This window comes from Camelus bactrianus, chromosome 12 (genome assembly GCF_048773025.1).
Source record: "Camelus bactrianus isolate YW-2024 breed Bactrian camel chromosome 12, ASM4877302v1, whole genome shotgun sequence".
NCBI lineage: Eukaryota > Metazoa > Chordata > Mammalia > Artiodactyla > Camelidae > Camelus > Camelus bactrianus.
The window spans coordinates 14343941-14357242 of NC_133550.1; the positions used below are offsets into that span (position 1 = coordinate 14343941).

Here is a 13302-nt window from a genome sequence, read left to right on the forward strand (position 1 = left end):
TGCTCTTTTTATCTCCTTCTTTCTGATCGATTAAGCTTTATTTTGCTGGGGTTTTTTCTGGGTTCTTGAAGTGGAAGCTGAGCATACATTCCCTTCTTAACACTGCTTCATACGTATCCCATAACCTATGATATGCTATATTTTAATTTACACTCAGCTCAATGTGTTTTTACATTTCTTTTGGGACTTCTTTGACCCATGGATTACTTAGAAGTGTGTTGTTTAGTTTCCAAGTGTCGAGATTTTCCTGTTGTTGATTTCTAGTTTTAGTCCATTGTGGTCAGAGAAAACATTCTGTATGATTTAAATTCTTTTCAATTTTTTGAGGTTTGTTTTGTGGCCCAGGATATGGCCTGTCTTGATATATGTCCAGTGGGCACTTGAAAAGAATGTTTATTCTGCTGTTGGTGGTGGCGTGTTCTATAAATGTCAATGAGGTCCTGTTGGTTGATGGTGTTTTTGAGTTCCTCTATGGCTTAGCTGATTTCTGTCTAGTTGTTCTATCAGTTAGTAAGAGAGGGTGTTGAGGTCTCCAACTAAAGTTGTGGATTTGTCTATTTCTCCTTTCAGTTCAATCAGTTTTTTTCTTCACATATTTTACAGCTCAGCTGCTTGGTGCATACACATTAGGACTGCTCCTGACTCTTTTTATTTTTTAAATCATTAATTAATGTCTTTCCATCTCTGGCAATTTTCTTTGCTCTGAAGTCTACTTTGATACTAACATAGCCACTTCTGCTTTCTCTTGATTAATGTTTCATGGTGTATCTTTTTTTTTTTTTTCATTCTTTTACGTTCAACATGCTTACGTCATTGACTGGAAGTGAGTTTCTTGTAGACACATTTATAAGAGAAAAATAAAAGGTGACTTTGATAGACTTCCCATTTTTTTTAGAACTAGAACCCTATGACCAGGTAATTACTGCCGAAGATTCCTGTGGATCAGATCATTCTGATTATTGCTCTGACCCTGTTGCCTTTTAAGGTAACAAACCCATCTTGCCTCTAGTGGTCAGCTGCTGCCCCTGGCCTCTTCATGCTGAGATCCATCATTGCTATCAAAATCACGAAGCCCGTGTCCATAGCAGCCTGTCCATCTTCATTCCTGAGCATGTAGAGGGAAATCAGCACAGCCCTTCTCCCATCAGTATATTTCTCAATGCCTCAGTGAAGGGCCTGTCCCCTAGGCCCTCTTGGGGGAATTATTTAGGGGTAAGTGAATGGATAGTGCATGATAAATCCGCTCCAACATTCCTCTCTCCTTAAGTGTTCGGATTCCTTTCTCTGCGTTATGCAATAGGATTTCTCGTATTGCAGCTTCATTTCTTGTACACCTCTCCTGAATCCAGGTTTTAACCAATTAACTAAGGAAAGAGATAAAATCATTCCTAGCTGCTGGAGTTAGCACACCGAGTTTGGAATCTCTGAATCCAGATAGAGAAATTCAGCCCAATCTAAGCCTGCGTTCTATTCTTTCTGGTTTAGCACCCTTAGAATCCCACCCCACCCACATCCCCCAAGTTTGTGTCTGTGTAAACTAACACAATCTCTGCAATTCTTGTGAGTCTTCTCCTCTAGGGTCAGATTTTGTGCTTGTCCCTCTCGTTAGGTGTCTGTGGCATCCACTGCACATTACCTGCTTCAGGTGAGGCTGTTACAGAGTCTCCAAGCCTGATTAGACAGAGAAGGAGGGGCTGCTTCTGCCAGCCAGTGAGGTTTAGTGGGGTCTGGGCATTCAGCATCCTCAAATATATCCCAAAGCCCCTTTGCCCATTCTTAGGATTCCTCCTCCCTCCCTTGGCTTGCCCATAAGACCTGGCAAGGTTGTGATTTCAACCTGTAATTCAACAGCTTGCAGAATCAGTCCTCACCTACCTCAGCCCTATGGCTACAGGAGTTGAGAGCTTCATTTAGGAAGTCTTAGAAGCAGCCTGGTCCTCTTGAGCCAAGAATTTAAAACGTCGAACTTGCTGTTTCCCTTCCTTAAGCTCATTAATAGAGCCAAAGCAGCCAGACTGCACCAGGGCCATTGACCTCCTTTTCCCTCCCGCTTCAGGAGGGAAGGCCATGGTGCTGACCCTCAGTACAGCTTGGGTCTGACACTCAACCTTAACTCATCTAATGGAATCACCTAGGGAGCTCTTTTAACATTTGCCTGGAGGCCTGCGCCCCAACCTCAGAACAACTGAGTCAGAATCTCTAAACATGGGACCTGTCCTTGGTATTGTTTGTAAATCTCACCAGGTGAATCGAAGGTGCGTGCAGGGCTGAGAACCCTGGGTTAAGTTGTAATGCACAGAGGAAAGAGCTTGGGACTGATCTGGAGATGTGGTTTCCTGCTTTAAGCTTCCAGCTCTGTGGCCTCGGACATCCCTGATCTCTGTGAACCTCAGTGCCCACCTCCCTGGGCCAGAGCCAGTAATAACCACTGCCTCGCATACCTCACAGGATTGAAGTGAGGATCAAATGCATAAGCACCCTGAGAACTGTGAGACATTGTCCGGTGGGAGGGGTAGTCAGATGCATCATCTCAGATTTCTCTGATCAGCTTGACTCAATGGCAAGCGCTGCTCGGGGTCTGCCAGGGACTTTCTGCTTTACTCTCAGGCAGGTACACTTCGCATACTGTTTGCCGGGGTCAGTGTGTTCTCAGGACTGTCTGCTCTCCATCCCACATCAGTCTCTCCTTCGTAGGAGCCCGAGGAAAGCTAGATTCCTCCTGACTAAATTCCAGTGATGGCCAGCCAGGTAGTGCAACCCCTTGTGGGCTCATCAGAGCTCTGGGGGCACCTGTGTGGTCAGAGGACGCACATTCCATATCCCACTTACACATTTGGAAAATGGTGGGGCAAGCGGGGCAAGAAAACGACCCCGATGGCTTTCCTAAAACAGATCTCAGAAGGTGAAGCTCAGCTACCTTGCCCCAAGGATTCATCTTCTGCAGACTCCTGCAAAGATGGGAGCAGGGGGACAAAGTAGGGGTTGGAGAGACAATGGGAGGGAAGAAGTGGGGTAGGTGATTATTTTGTTTATTCAGGGAAGGAAGGTTTAAGAAGGGTGAGAAACACCTCACTAGGGCGCCTTGCTTTCAGGTAGCATGTTTTCCTCTGGGTGCTTGTACCCAGGAACCCAGATGAAGCAGGGCTTCCTCGGTGGGCCCCCCTCTCTCTCCGGGGGCTTCCCTGCACCCTGAGGGGCTGCCTGTCCTGCCGTTGTCCTCTGAGCCTCTCAAGGACATAGGGCTGCCTCGAATGGTGCTGTCTTTAGCTTTTCTCCAAGGATCCCATATTGTTAGAGACTGCAGAGTAAACACACTGTATTTCTTAGGTAAAACCTCAAGTTTTCCATTTTAGTGGGAGATTCATTATCCAAGGATCATCACCTTTTCACTTTCCTGACTGTAGTCCGCCTTGCCAGCTCTATCCTGGCCTGTAACACTTATCTCCTGCTTAACATGCTCCATCACAGTTATTATCTACCTCCCATCACCAGAATATAAACTCCACGAGGATAGAGATTTTGTCTGTTTTGTTCACTGATGCGTCTCTAGTGCCTAGGAGAGCAGCTGGTAGGTACACAGTAGGTAGTCAGGAAGTATTCGCCGGAAGAATGAATACAAATGAAAATACTTTTGACCATTAGGCTGTGAGCTCCATGAAGTGAGGGCAATATCCATTTTATTTACCATCTATACTCACAGGGCCTGGCACAAAGTAGGCACTTCATAAATATTTGGTAATATGGCAGCTCAGCATATCGCTTCTAGGAATTTATCCTGTAGATATGCTCATGTTGTACATATTAATTAGCTATTAATTGCATATTAATTAACAGGAATTGCAGCATTTTTGAAAAAGCAAAACTACTGGAGACCAAGGTATTCAGCACTAGAATACCTGGGTTAGGTAAACTGATACTCCACACACTAGAGTACCAGGTAGCTTATTCGAAAGAATGAGGTGTATGATGTTCAGGAGATTAAATATAATAGCCCCTTCCCCACCAAACAATAGTTTTGTTGTTAGACCTGAGAGAAAATTCTTGAGTCTTTCTGAAATAATGGTCCCAACATCATTCCTATTCAGATGCAATAAAAGTTTTACAAAATGATATCATATTTTGTAGGATGTTTCTCAGACTAGGATGACAAATTAGTCAGGCAAAGGTCAATAAATACCTCAACATCGTTTCTCAAATTGGTCTGTTGAGTGTGATTGGAGATTACACAGATCAAGGTTCTGAGTTTTAGAAAGACTTTGGAGTGTAGTAGTTATTCTTTATTGCAGATTAAGAGCAGATTTCTGTGATATAAACATTCATCTGGACAATGGGATAGGAAAAAAGTCATCAAAACTGTATGCATAGTCACTGCAAATGCATAGTCACTGCAAATTCTGTACTTTCCTCCCTCAATGTTAGCCTAAGAATTTCCTTTTAGTAAATGGAATAGGCAGAGGAAATAAAGGTAGAAGAGGTTCCAAATTCACTCGAGTGAAAAAAGAGACACACATTGATTCAGAGAGGTGTCCAAGATATATTGTGAAAGAAAGCAGAGTTTATGAAATCAAGGTGTAGAACAGAATGATCTTTCATCTGTTAGTTGGGGGCCCTATGATCTTTGTCCAGGTGAGCACAAGTTCTTGTGTATATTTTATAAACTGACACCTAATTCATAAAAGACACAAAGGGCCCATATATGTTAATTTTCATTATTAAAATAAAGAAGTTAAACCTATCCTATTACGGTCACCATTCTTGTGTGTTTCAAGCACTACCTTTTTTATAGAAGAAAATGAAATGTTTGTATGTCTAGTTTAAGACACCGTTTTACAATGGTTACCTCTCGGGACTGGGATGGGAAATATTTTTCTTATTCTTTCCTTTTGGATTTTGTGCATGCTTTTATATTTTTTAATGTAAAAAGATAAATTATCAAAGCAGTCAAAGGATATTAGTTTTAGACATCCATTGTTTTCACTACTAGATGACACACTTCCAATCAAAAGCACACACCTGGGACATTTCAGTTGGCTTAAAGGTGCCCGTTTTTACCTAAGTGGTTGCTTACTTAGAGACACCACTTACTTAGATGGGAACCACTGATTAGACTATTCCTTCCCCTGAGGTGATTGCATTTACTCCATTTCTAACCAGACCTCTAGCACTCAAAATCATATCCTAATTGAGCAGAGCATAGGGAACCATCGGTTTGGGGACTGAATGTGGGAGGGGAGGGAGGTCTGGGGAGAAGCCCTGGGCAGTGGGTCAAGCATACAGATTAGCGGGGATGGGGAGGGCAAGCTGTGTGCTCTGGTCTCCCCTCTTCCTCTTTCCTTTGCTCTCTGTCCTTGGCTCCGCTACCTTCTCAGGCTCAGATTTCTACTAAGGAGCACCTGTTAGTTGGGGGCCCTATGATCACCAGATCTCTGTGAAGCTAAGATTCTGCAATCCTATTGTAGTTTCCCCACTGCCCTCGGCCCATCCCATCTAAGATGGCTCCCTCCTTTTTCTGAGAAGGTGTTTCCAAGAACGCAGGCCCTTCCTCTGCCCACTCCCCACCCGTATGAAACCGCTGGGCTCAGAGGTGATTTCTACCTGATCAGAGATAGGATGATTGGGTCAGGGCATTTGTCCGCAGGATGAAAACAGCCAAAGACACAAAGTAGTATGCAATAACGTCTGAACTTTTATTGGCCCCTCACTCCCCAGAGGGCATCAATTCTGCCTTCTTAATGCCTCAGAACTTTGGTGTCCGAGGTCTCAGACACCACTTTGCCATCCACAAGCCTGAGGGTGGTGGTCTTCTGGATGGTTTGCCTGGAGTTGCTGCTGTCCACGGCGTCACTAAGACTGTAACAGAAGACCAAGCCCCAGTTATTAAACAGCCTCGCAGAGAGAAGGGAAACAAGGAGAGTGGAGAGAGAGAGAAAAAAAAAAAAAGCCTCCTGATCTCTGCCTGTATTTCTAAATTCCCCTTGGCTCCTTCCTCCATCAAAGGGAAACCGAAGGCCAAATTACACTTGTGCTCTAAGAAGGGCTAGGGACAATACTTAGTCTGTTCTCTTCTTGGGCTGTGTACAGAGCATCAGTTCAGTGCTCAGTGGATACCAATGAACAGGCCTATTGGGAGCTTACCAAAGCTCAGACTTTGGGGAGAAGTGGCAGCTTGACCCCAGCTTGTATGGGAAGGAGAGCCCCACTCACTTGAAGTCATCCCCATCTTCCAGCAGGCGGCGGTAGGTGTTGATCTCAGCCTCCAGCTTGACCTTGACGTTCAGCAGGGCCTCGTACTCCTGGTTCTGGCGTTGCCCCTCTGCCCGGGTCTGGGCCAGCTCCGACTCCAGGTGCAGCAGAACCCCATTGAGCTGCTCCATCTGCATGGCGTAGCGGGCCTCCACCTCCCTCAGGCTGTTCTCCAAGCTGGCCTTCTATAGAGGCACAGGGAGGAGGGTCAGGTGAGACAGAGTGGAGGGAGTGTCTGCAACTTCCTGAACTCTCTGAAACTTTTTTGAGCACCTATGGATGTGCTAGGTACTAGGGTAATAGGTCAGAGCAGTGGGAAATGCAACGAGAAACAACTCTGAGTGAAAGGAACTTGGATGTAAAGGATAGAATTTGGGTTGAGACCAGATTGGTCAACAGAGGTCAAGGCCAAGTGTGGTTGGGGCAGGTGGAAAGAATGAGGGCTCTCACCAGGTTTCTCATGGAGTCCAGGTCGATCTCCAGGGACTGCACGGTTCGTCTCAGCTCTGTGAGGGTTGTCTCGGCAGCTCCAATCTCAGCGGTCTGCGAGGTGACCACTGTGGTGCTCTCCTCAATCTGTAGGGTGGATAAGATGGTCCTCAGGTCCCTCCTTCTGTCGGCCTCCCTCCCGCACCCCCTTAGTGACGTCTGTGCCTTGCCTGGCATCCATCCCTTCCCTTTTACCTGATGGGACCAGTACTTGTCCAGCTCCTCTCGGTTCTTCCGAGCCAGCTCGTCATACTGAGCCCGGATGTCTGCCATGATCTTGCTCAGGTCCTGAGACTTGGGGGCATCCAACTCCACGGTCAACCCAGAGTTGGCAATCTGGTTTTGTAGACCCTTTACTTCCTAAAAAGGAGAGGGGTGCGAAAGTGAGGTGGGACTCCGTGTCAGAGCTCCAGAAAGGCTCTTCATCTGTGGCTGCCTCTTCTAGGAGGCCTACAGGCTCGGTTGGAGAACAGAACAGAGGAAGCTCTTGGCTTTGTACTCTGGGCAATGCCAGTTCTGGGTCTTCTGCTCCGGATGGGAAAATGCCAGCCATCACTGCCCATGCCTATCACTCACAGGTGGTTTCCCTTTCCTCTACCCGTCCCTCATCTATAGACCTGCTCCTTCTACCTTCCTCCATCACTCTTCCATCACCTCTCACTCCTAGTCAAAGTTTCTCACTTCTGTTTCCACCTTTGTCCTCATCTCATCCTCACACTCACCTCCTTTCGACCTCACCAGGCTCTAATTCAGGTGACCCGCTGAGCATGGCAACAGTCTGATTAAGAAGCATTCAGGCTGGTAGTTCTAAACTTCCCTGCAAGTCTTCTTGCAGGTGGTCTGCTGCTCTCTCTCTCCTGCCCCCCAGACTTGTCTTGGCTCCCTGGTTCCTGGCCTGGCTAGGGGCCCCTGCTTGCCTCCTCGTGATTCTTCTTCATAAAGAGCAGCTCCTCTTTGAGGGCCTCGATCTCTGTCTCCAGCTGCAGGCGAGTGACATTGGTGTCATCAATGACCTTGCGGAGCCCGTGGATGTCACTCTCCACAGACTGGCGCATAGCCAGCTCTGTCTCATACCTGTGGGAGTGGAGGCGATCAGAAGGGCCCCGTCTCTGACCCAGCACCTTCTGAGCCCATGCCACCCACTAAGAGCAGCTCCATGCCCACTGCAAGCCACCAAGGTGGCAATCCTCTGAGCACTGTTCTTGGCACTTGGGGACAGTGCTCTTAAATTGCACTCCATGAATGAACTAATTTGATGGAGCCTCTCTTCCACCGAACTCCACCCACAGCTGAAAAACATCCCACTGCGAACCCCCACCTAACCCCAGCTTCCTAGCCCCCCAGCCTTACTTGACTCTGAAGTCATCAGCAGCAAGACGGGCATTGTCAATCTGCAGAACGATGCGGGCGTTGTCCACAGAATTTGCAAAGATCTGGGGGAATTGTGGAGAGAGGAAGCTCCATGAATGGGAAGTCAATGATGGGGCGGGCTGGGTATGCGGAAGGTGTCATGTGTCTCAAGTAAAACAACCTTCCTGGTCCCCAGATTAACTAGGGGCTCTCCTTGTATGCCTACCCCCTTCCACCTGTGCCACCTCATACTGTTCCCTCCTTTTCCCCAGCCCCAAATTCCCACGCTGCCAGTCTCCAGCTGCCCCTCCTTCCAGGCCCCTGCTGGCTGGCCTGCCTGGAAGTGAGCAGCTACTCAGAAGTCCTGTCCCTAGGCCTCTCCTGGCAATTTTTCCCTAGTGCACCTGCTCAGCTCCCCCTCCCCTCCGCCCCACCACTGGCCTCTCCCACAGGTTGGCCTCCTGTTTACTCCTAGATGACTCAGCCTTAGCCACATCCGCTTAACCCCTCCAACTGTCCCCTCTCCCCTAGAAGCCAGTGTGTCTAGGTCCTCTTTATGGGCCTTGTTTCAACCCTCTCCATGCTGTCCACTCCTCTGCAAAGCTTCCCCCTGCGGAAGGGCCTATAGTGCCCAGTCACCACCTTTGGGGTCCCTGTGGCCTGGGGAACGTGCGGAATCCAGGGCATTCCTAATCTCCTCCGGGTGGAATTGGGGGCGGGGCAGGAGATAGCTAGGAGGGAGGAGTGAATGCACCTCACCCTAAAATTCCCGTCCTTGGGGGAAGGGGAAGAGGGGAGGGAGTGGATAACTTGGAGGGTCAAACGTGGGAGTTGGGAATGGGGGCTGCTGCCTCCACACCTCCTTACCTGAGCCCTCAGATCCTCAATGGTCTTCAAGTAATGCCCCCAGTCTCGGACCTGGGGTCCCTTCTTCTCCAGGTGTTCCCGAATTTTGATCTCCAGTCTCCGATTGTCAGCCTCCAGGCTCCTCACCTTCTCCAGGTAGGAGGCCAGGCGGTCATTCAGGTCTTGCATGGTCTCCTTTTCGCCCTGGATGCCCCCCACGCCCACCACACACCCGACCATCCGCGTGCCCAGGTTCCCGGAACCCCAGCCGCCCCGGGAGCTGGTGGAGCGGGACACGGAGATCCGAGATCCCGAGCCCCCGGCGCCTGCATAGACGCTGGCCGCGCTGCTGACTGGTCGCGGCGCGTAGCTCGACTGCACGGAGCCGGTGGACCGGTAGTTGGAGAAGCTGGACTGGGTGCTGAAGCTCATGGTGTCTGTTCCGCGAGGACAGCGGGAGGCCAGGACTCAGGTGCTGGGCCGTGGAGTGAGTCCGGTCGGCAACTCCAGTTATAGCTCCGAGGGAGGGGGTGGGGACTGGCCCGGACGGGCCCCGCCCCCGCCACCAGCGTCGCCGCGGAAGCCTGGGTCACAGGTGGACGGCGGGGCTCAGCGGCCTCGCTTCCCGGCCCTCCTCAGCCTCCCCCCGCCCTCTCAGCACAGCCCTGCCAAGGTCACCCTCCCCTCCTGAGAAAGGGAGTGAGGGAGCGGGTCCGGGACGGACAAGGGCAGCAGGTGAAGTTGGCTCTTGCAGCTGTGATTCAGGGCAGGAAATGACGTTATTGTACCCCCTCTCCCAGGTAGAGGAGGTACAGTCGGGTTGAGAATTTGGGGAATGTGTCAGTGGAGTCGGGGGTGAGTCTCCGTAGCTGTCCTCAGCCTGCAGCCCCAGGTCCCACCTGCAGAGGGCATCTTGCCGAATCCTGGAGCCTCAGAAGTCTTGGTGAAAAAAAGTTGGGGGCTGGAGGAGAGGAAGAGAAACGCGATCCTGAGCCTCAAGTCTGCTGGTTTACCCTCGACTCCCACCACAATTGGTTCCCAAACACTGTCACCTGCCCTCAGCCCTGCACACCCGTATCCTACAGGCGCGGACTGTCCACAGACACAGTCACACACCAGTTGTTTTCAGGCTCCAGAAAACAAACTCACTCTCTGAACCTCCTCTCCTTCCCTCAACTTGCTCCCTTGGAGGCCTGGCCTCAGCAAAGCACTTTGTGATTTGAAGAGGGGATGCGCCCTCCCTTCTGAACACCTGCGTATCAGCCTTACCTACACCCTTGGGTAAACAGATAACTTCTGAGCACTTACAGTTCAACAAATATATGTGTGACAGGCCCTGTTCTAGTTGCTGGGAGAGCAGCAGTAAAAAGAGGCCAATAATCCCTAATGGAGATTGTGATGTGTCATGCATAGTATGGGGCCTGAGAGGACAGACATGCACACCTAGAAACACTCTAGTGAGGCTCAGCCCTCTCCCCCTCCTTACTGGGACTTTTCTAGAGCCCCCTCCTTGCTCTGCCTCTCCTCCAAAGGCTCTCTGAATCCCAAACCTGTCCCCAGGGGCTGTCTCCTCCACAGGAAGCATATATCAGGATGTGGGTGAGAAGGATGGGGGTAGGGAGGTTCCCACTTCTCCCTTCACCCCTGAAGTTGGATGGCAACCCCCTCCCCCTGCTGAATGAGCTGAAGGAATCCTGAGATACTGGGCCCTCAAGTGTGTCACCACCAGCAGCTTGTTTGTCCGGCGGGGCCTGGCATTACACACCTGTCTGTGTTCTTTGCCCTGGAGTGGACCTATTGATTCTTATCGAGCTGCCACCTGAACTGAAGAAGTGGGGGCAGACAGGAGAGGAGGCCTGGGAGGTAAAGGGGCCCTGCCCCGGGAGTAGCTGAGTCAGTGGACCAGCCGGGGGGAGGCACAGCTCAGATGAGGGGCTTGGCCCTGAATCATCCCAGGCCTGGCACCATTTGGTGGGGAAAACCCCCAGCACCCAGAGGGAGTGGGACAGGGGCAGGTCATGATGGGAGCTAGCCAGGGGAGGGGGTCAGGGCCTGCTGAAGGTCAAAATGAAAATGGCATACAAATCAGCACACAAATGAATGCCTACTAGTTTTGTATGGAAGGTTTCTGGGAGCTTAGAGGTGCTAGCCAGTCAAAGAGGTTTCTCCTGCTTTCACCTTTACCTTTCCCCAGAATTGTCATGCTGTGCAGAATTGCACAATAAGGTATAGAGATTAAAACTGCGATGTGTTGCCTTTGCTATTTTTGCTAGGTTTGGAGTCAGCCAGTTTGGGTACTTTGCTAGCTGTGTGACCTTGGGGAAGTCACTTAACTCCGAACTTCAGTTTCTTCACTTGTAAAAGGAGAATAAAGCCTGCCCAGTCTGTCTCCCTAGGTGGCAGTGGATGTGAATGTTAATTATCACTCACTTATTCCTTGAACAAATGCTGCTTACTGCGGAGTAAATCTCCAACGCATCCAAGAGGCAGTTGTGGGGAGGCTGGGCGAGTGCAATTTAATTGTAAAGATGCCTCCATGATATAAAATCTCTTCTTAAGTCACTTAAGACCCCTGGGGGACTTTGAATTCCACCAGAGATAAAGCCCAGATTGCAGGATTCTTATCTAAGCTCCTCTCCAGATCTTTCTCAGATCCCTGCCCCACTCCAACTGCTTGGGACCTTTGGAAGCCTGGGGAGGCTCTGTCCTGGGGCCAGAGGAACAGAGTGCCAGCCAGGTCTTATCTCTGATGTTAGTGGCCACATTCCTGACCTCTTGCAGCATGGGGCAAATACCGACCTCAGGCTTCCCGCACCAGCCTGCCCTTTTCAACCACAACCAGATTCCTCTGTGGCTGGGGCCTTTTCACTCCATCTGAGAGCCTCTGGGAGCACTGGGGAAGGGGTGTGATTGAGGATCAAGGCCCCCAAGTTGGCAGTCATGGGGCTCTGGGGTGGTGGGAGGCAAAATGGGAAGGGGAATGGGTGATGGTGAGGTGGGTCCTGGGAGGTGGTGGAACAGAATCCCGAGAGAGAGGCCGCCGGAACAAAGACAGAAGGCAAATAAAGAGGCTCAGCACAGGGGGGTCCTGAAGGAGGGGAAATGGTTCCCCTCCCCCGCCCCTGCATTCCGGTGTCCTGCCGAGGGGGAGCTGGGAACCGGAGAGACAGGTTTTAACACCTGAGTAAACTCAGAGATGACCCCGCTAAAGGGGAGCAGTCAGCTCTCTCCTCCCCTGCCCACACGCTCCTGTGGAGAGCTGGAGTCACAGCCCTGGGGACTAGATAGTGGGGGGGATTAAGGGATTGGGGGATCCTGAAGTCCTGGAGCCCTTTAGGCTTTGCTTTATCATTTAGGCTGTAAATTTTGTACTCAACCCTGAGGAGCGGGTTGTTTAGATGTGAGTGTGGGGGTCTACAGCCCAGATAAGCGGAAGTGGAGGGGTGGGGACAGAGGGCTGATTGCCATCATCTTCTGGAAGGACTATGAACGACTCCAGAAAGGGCTTTCCAGAATGTGTTGGAGGCAATGAGAGGTCCTTGCAGTGGGGATTGTTGGGGGCAGCAAAGCGGTGAGGGGCAGCCTGGGAGGCTCCCCTCAGCTCCCCACAGTGGAGGGCCCAGTGTGCCAGCGGGCATGCCACGGGAGGACCCCAAGGGCTACTGAGTTAGGGGCAGAGCGTTAGAGGAAGAGAACGGAATGGGGCAGAATGGGGCGGCCCGAGACAAGGGGTCTGGGGCCGAGTGGGAATCCCTCTTGCTCAGCCTGAGTCTGGCATGCAGGGGGAGCTCTGTAGATGATTTTAACTTAAGCAATGAATGAAAAGGGGGTTCTGGGAGAGAGACGGGACCAAGGAATGTGGTTAGAAAGGCTATGGAGGCAGATAGGGTGATGGGGGTTGCAGCTGGGGTAAGAGCAGGACTCCATCTGAATCTCTTAGGACTCTGGGAATTTCTGAGTTAGTGCCCCTGCCCCATTTGGAGGCCTAGGATCTGCCAATCTAATGTGGAGTCAGGGAGGGGTTCTGAGAGTTCGGCCAGGCCCTTTCCCTCAAAGTTGGGAAGGTCAAAGTATGCTCTGGTACTTTTATATCATTGTTTAGTTGGGTTTGTACCTTAGATTATTCCCCAGGGATAGGGGAAGGAAAGATTGGCTCTGAGGAGCACATAGCTGCCCAGGAATCTCCAGCGAGAAAGCTCAGAGAGGATTCCAGGAAACCTGTCCCCTCCAGAGCCCCCTCAGCTCCCTGGGCTCCCCTGCAGCCTCCTCTGGCAAAGCCGGCTCTCACCCACCAGGGATGGCCGCCCCTCTTCTTAGGACCTCTTCCCCTTCCCCTACCGCCCCTGGTGCCCCTGGTCTCTCCTCAGGTACAAC

General features: G+C 50.7%; 1 protein-coding gene across 1 annotated transcript; it reads right to left on the bottom strand.

Annotated features, from left to right (window-relative positions):
- Positions 1–5663: 5663 nt before the first annotated feature.
- On the bottom strand, positions 5664–9599 carry KRT18 (keratin 18). The gene is made up of 7 exons (XM_010964352.3): positions 8950–9599; positions 8083–8165; positions 7650–7806; positions 6928–7092; positions 6694–6819; positions 6205–6428; positions 5664–5850 (listed from the first exon to the last, which is right to left on the bottom strand). The coding sequence occupies exons 1-7, from the start codon at positions 9358–9360 to the stop codon at positions 5730–5732; spliced, it is 1287 nt and encodes a 428-aa protein (XP_010962654.2). The 5' UTR covers positions 9361–9599; the 3' UTR covers positions 5664–5729.
- Between the last annotated feature and the right edge of the window lie 3703 nt (positions 9600–13302).